General features: G+C 44.8%; 1 protein-coding gene across 2 annotated transcripts in view; it reads left to right on the top strand.

Moving 5' to 3' along the window:
* The window catches only part of gsk3ba (glycogen synthase kinase 3 beta, genome duplicate a), a 63,267-nt gene that overhangs the window by 33,459 nt on the left and 23,808 nt on the right, over positions 1 to 6,000 (top strand). For both annotated transcript variants that reach the window (XM_058392272.1, XM_058392273.1), the window contains exon 2: positions 4,770 to 4,963. In XM_058392272.1, coding sequence (XP_058248255.1) covers positions 4,770 to 4,963 — 194 coding nt within the window. The remainder of the gene's footprint in view (positions 1 to 4,769; positions 4,964 to 6,000) is intronic.

The following is a 6,000-nucleotide window of genomic DNA, read 5'->3' as shown; positions in this document are numbered from 1 at the left end:
CAGGAGCAAGCTGATATGACTCAAAGGAAGGAAATGAAGCCACTTCAAGGAAATTGCTTTGTTTTTTTGTTGAGGGAGCATACACTCGATAGTGAAAAGAAGAACACAGTCCTTCTGTCATCACTAGTGTGCAAAACAATAATAAATCAAAACCTAATAACCTGATAGAGAGAGCTGTACACTTGACATAGTGGATTTACTGCATGTCAGTTACTTAGAACCAAAATAGAAGCTTCTGCTAAGAGCTCGGGGACAAATGAGGGGGACGCTAGTGAAGGAGTAAGTGAGCAAGGGAAGAAGCCGATGAGGGAGAAAGCAGAGTAATGAACAAGTGTGGGAACAGGACTGAGAGGGAGCAAATAGTCGGAGATTGGGATGGAAGCAAGCAATGAAGATGGGACCAGGAGAGACAAAGCAAGGGAAGAGGTATGGACTGGAGCAAGTGTGTGAACATGACTGGAAGTGAGAAAGCCAAGTAAGCAAGCAAGTTAAAGGGGACTGGGAGGGAGCAAGCAAGGGAAAGGGGACTGAGAGGGAGCAAGCAAAGGAAGGGGACTGGGAGGGAGCAAGCAAGGGAAGGGGACTTGGAGGGAGCAAGTAAGGGAAGGGGACTTGGAGGGAGCAAGTAAGGGAAGGGCACTGGGAGGGAGCAAGTGAGGAAAGGAGACTGGGAGGGAGCAAGTGAGGAAAGTGGCCTAGGAGGGACCAAGCAACGATAAAGGGACTGGGAGAGAGTAAGCAATGTAAGGGGGACTAGGAGGAAGCAAGTGAGGGAAGATGACTGGGAGGGAGCAAGCGAGGGAAGTGGCCTAGGATGGTGAAAGTAAGGAAGATGGCAAGCAAAGGAGAGCGGACTGGGAATGCGGCAAAGGAGGGAAGAGACCGGGAAGAAATAAATGAGGGAACTGGACCAGAGGCAGCAAGCGACAGAAGGGGACTGGGAAGGAGCAAGTGAGGGAAAAGGGCTGGAAAAAATCAAGCGAAGTAACGTGTGTTTCTTATTGTCTGAGAAGGGGACTAGAAGTGCACAAGCAAAGGAGGGGGATTGGGAAGGAGCAAGTGAGGAAATTGGTCTGTGACGGAGCAGACACAGTAAAGGGACAGGCAGTGCACCTTCAAGGTCACAAGTCACTCTGCAGGTCACAGTAATTCAATGTCTGTGCTAAACATGTGCACCGCCCTGATGTGTGTGCTAAAGGTGTGACCACCTTCATTCCTTTTTTACATCATTGTCTGCAGATCTGCCTGTTCTCTATATCTCTATCACTGTATCTCTCTCTTCTTAGCATTTCTGTCCATCTCTCTCCTCCCTCCTTTCTCTCAGAACTGGGTGAGGCTGTCGCAGAACATGCTCATGTCTCTTAGCCAGAAATGAGAACGAGCACAAGACTTTACGTCAGTGGAAAAAGACTTGCCTTACAGCTACTGACTGTGGAAATTGTACACACACACACACACACACACACACACTCGTTATGCACTAGCCTGTACTATGGGGCTGTGTGTATTTTTGTTCTTGTTGATCCGATGATGTCAGTGCTAGCGAGCAGCTTGTGTGAGAGATGTGGGTTTCGTGATGTCTCTGCTCAGTCCTGAAAGACGTCACCCTTCCGCTTGCCTTGTGGCAGAAAAGGCACAATTACAGTCTGTAATGCACAACAAGACTCCTACAGACACTAATATTTTTTTATATAACGTACATTGTTGCCTTCACATGCTTTTGCACTCGCGCAGTCATATGTTTGCATTTTAGCACGTGTCGGTGTACACACTGTTAAATGAGGTCATGTGCCGTATCTGTGGTTCATATGGTGGTGCATGTTGTTGCATATATGCTGTAGCCTATGTGCTGAGTCAGGATTGTAAACCAACTCAAGATGGCCAGTAATCTCAGTCTGATAACAACTGCCATGTCTTTGTCCTGTTTTTATCGTACGCTGCTTGTGCTGAGCAAGTGTGTGATACTCCAGGAACCAGTCTGACAGCGTGTTAAAGATCAGATCATTTAATTGTAGGTTTAGAGCACACTTTTGTCTTCTGCATTATAGGTTGTCAGTCATGTTAAATGTGTATCCTGTCCTCGCTCTTCACTCACACCTAGAGTGTATTGCACATGTATCTGCTGGTGTGTGTGAATCGGTTAATGGCGTGCCATTGGCAAGTGGGCTAAAGCATCTCTGAGAAGTGAGTTGCTATGGAAACAGCCGTGTGGTGTGTGTGTGTGGGGATGGCTGGTGGGTAGCCATGCAGCTGTGGCTGGTTGGCCGGGTATCAGATCTCAGGAGGAAAAGGAAGAATTGCGTGATTTATTTTAAAAAAATTTTTACAATGGGGCATCTCCGCTTGAGCAGATTACTGCTCCGTTTTCCTGTTCAGTCTTTACTACATTCACAACCATTCAGAATAGTACATTGGGGAAACTGTCAGTATTTACTCAAACTCTGAGTTCAGAGAGCTGCCTCTACAATTCACAGCCTGGATGCTGAATTCAGAAGTCAGATCGGTGCCTTTAGAGTTCAGAACTCAGTTGAGCAACACTTAGTGGCTTCACTTCAACAAATGATGATGTTGTAAGCTCAGACTGTGCCAGAGTGTCGGGCTCAGAGAGAGGTTCTGGTCTAAAGTTAACCTTTAACAGAATTAACAAGGACTTTGAACTACAATCTGGAATCCAATGCCGCTAATCCTTTTCAGCACACACACACACAGAGTGCTCTTTATGGGTCTTTTATGTGGACTGGGTGAAGGTGATAAATAGTCTCAAATAGAGCACAACTTGCTTACCTCAAATAGAGTGAGACTGGGTTACCTCAAATTATATTGCTACTTGCTTTCCTCAAATTAGAGTGCTACTGGGTTACCTCAAATTATATTGCGACTGGCTTACCTCAGATTATATTGTGACTGGGTTACCTCAAATTATATTGCGACTGGCTTACCTCAGATTATATTGCGACTGGCTTACCTCAGATTATATTGCGACTGGCTTACCTCAGATTATATTGCGACTGGCTTACCTCAGATTATATTGCGACTGGCTTACCTCAAATTATATTGTGACTGGGTTACCTCAAATTAGAGTGATACTGGCTTACCACAAATTATATTGTGACTGGGTTACCTCAAATTATATTGCGACTGGGTTACCTCAAATTAGAGTGATACTGGCTTACCACAAATTAGAGTGATACTGGCTTACCACAAATTATATTGCGACTGGGTTACCTCAAATTAGAGTGATACTGGCTTACCACAAATTAGAGTGATACTGGCTTACCACAAATTATATTGCGACTGGGTTACCTCAAATTAGAGTGATACTGGCTTACCACAAATTATATTGCGACTGGGTTACCTCAGATTATATTGCGACTGGGTTACCTCAGATTATATTGCGACTGGGTTACCTCAGATTATATTGCGACTGGGTTACCTCCGATTATATTGCGACTGGGTTACCTCAGATTATATTGCGACTGGGTTACCTCAGATTATATTGCGACTGGGTTACCTCCGATTATATTGCGACTGGGTTACCTCCGATTATATTGCGACTGGGTTACCTCCGATTATATTGCGACTGGCTTACCTCAGATTAGAGTGCGACTGGCTTACCTCAGATTAGAGTGCGACTGGCTTACCTCAGATTAGAGTGCGACTGGCTTACCTCAGATTAGAGTGCGACTGGCTTACCTCAGATTAGAGTGCGACTGGCTTACCTCAGATTAGAGTGCGACTGGCTTACCTCAGATTAGAGTGCGACTGGCTTACCTCAGATTAGAGTGCGACTGGGTTACTTCAAACAGAGAGCGGCTGGCTACTTTGAAGGTCTAGCCAAAAAATGACTCCTTCCATTGTAGATTTGTTGCCATGGTAATAATGTTACCCTACAACTAGCATTCACTGTAGCAGAGAGTTTGCAACAGGATGCAATTTATTTGTCTTTTAAGTGTACTTGCTGGAATTCTTAATCATAAAAAATGGGTGAAAGCTCATTGATTTAACTGTTACATGTCAGGGTTTTTTTTTTTATTATAGCTGTTAGCTTTGCTAGCTATGAACACAACAATCTCCGCTGCTTCTTCCCAGCTTTGTAATATCTTTATGCATGTTTAATGAGCATGAGATAAAAACTCAATTATACTTTTATTCAGTCTCCAGAACTATATGCAGGTACAGAAGGAGTCATATTTCTCACTTTATTGAGTCATACCTAATTTGCATAAAGGTCTCGCACGTCGCTTGTCACTTTGTTGATACTAAAATTGCGGCTCCATGCAGAACGGGTGCATTGAAAGCAAATGACCACGTCACTGTGTAGATCAGTAGTGTGACCTGTATCTTTACCCTGAGCTACAGTGCTGTAGTGTGTGTGTGTGTGTGTGTGTGATTTATTTATTTTTAATAACATCCCTGTTGCTATTTTGATGCCCATTCCAATATTTTTGAATACTTCTCCAACGAAAAGCCCATTTTGGAGATGCTTAGAATCCACCCAGCGTGACAAGACGACTAAACGAGGGTGAAATGCCTTTGGGTTTGTGCTGCTGTAAGAGACAGCTTTGTTCTGCTGCAGATATATTAAGCCCTGTTTTCTACCTCAGCCTGGCTGATCCAGAGAGTCAGAGAGAGGTTGGATACAATTAGTCTGTCTCCTGCAGTCGCTCCTTTACAGAATTCCTCATTACTTTCCCAGGAGAAAAACTAATCTGTAACTAACTGTGTGCGTGCTGCGACACTGACTCTCCCTCTCCTCTTTTCTTCTCTAGGAGATAAGGATGGCAGCAAGGTGACGTCAGTGATGGCGACTCCGGGCCAGGGGCCCGATCGGACTCAGGAGGTCAGCTACACGGACACCAAGGTGATCGGGAACGGCTCGTTCGGCGTCGTCTACCAGGCCAAGCTGTGCGAATCCGGAGAGCTGGTGGCCATCAAGAAGGTCCTGCAGGACAAGAGGTTTAAGGTGAGAGTCGTGAGGGGTGCATTAATCCCTGGAAACGGGGGCAGTTTTTGTGCTCCTGAGATTAAAGGAACATGAGGGTGAGCTGGGTAAAAGATGTGGATGAGTGTGTAAGACCTTTTTATAGAGGATGATGCCACCATGGTGACATCAGTCTGCTGAATTTGATCCACTGTAACTAGAGAGAGAGATTGTGTGTGTGTGTGGTTTGGTCATTTGTATATTTTAAAAAATGGCTGCAGAATCTTAATTCTAAGCAAAGCTGCTGCATAAGGAATATAACATCATTCTGTTGTAGGAAAATAATCAATAATAAGGTGGTGTGATGGAGCTGAAACATGGGTTAGGTTTACATTAAGCGATGCCGCACAGTGTTTCATTCTCCATATACCGCAGTAGTTTGGTAACAAATTGTTGGTTGGTATTTTGTGTTTCTGTGTGTGTGCGTGCGTGACATTCATGTGTCCACTGGTTGATGAGTTTAATGTGTCAAGCACCGGACACATCAAGCACGGTCACCACGGCGACCCGTACTGGCAGGCCGTGTCCCGATTGATTTACTCGCTCTAATGAAGTGCTCTTCTTCCCTGCTCTCAGTCAGATCGCAGAAATCGGTGATACAGTGAGCGAAAGAGACCATTTAATTATTCCTCTTCCACTGTTCCAGAGACACACACAATGTTACTTAAGAGAGCATTTCTTTTATCACACCATGTTCATTTCAGGCCTTATTATATCTAACAGCTCCTGCTAGTAAGGAAGCACGTTTGACATGAAGGAAATAAATAAAGAGGGGGAAAAACCCTGCCAGGATGATCGAGTATCCTGCTGAGTCATCTCTGAGCCAGTGATGGACGTTTGATTATTCAGCCTTGGCACGTGGCCCGGTGGTGAGTGTGACTGAGGAGAATGGAAGGGTCAGGAGAAATAATCTTTCACTTCACTGCAGTGCCATTATTGCGCTGTTAGGTGTGCCTTCATTACTCCTGAACTGCTTCGTTATAGATAAGCTACTTAGGAAAGAGGCTGACATGTTGCTT

The sequence above is a fragment of the Hemibagrus wyckioides genome, linkage group LG06 (assembly GCF_019097595.1).
Source record: "Hemibagrus wyckioides isolate EC202008001 linkage group LG06, SWU_Hwy_1.0, whole genome shotgun sequence".
In the NCBI taxonomy this organism is placed as follows: domain Eukaryota; kingdom Metazoa; phylum Chordata; class Actinopteri; order Siluriformes; family Bagridae; genus Hemibagrus; species Hemibagrus wyckioides.
Note: the sequence above shows the minus strand (reverse complement) of the source record. Positions and strands in the feature narration are given on the sequence as shown.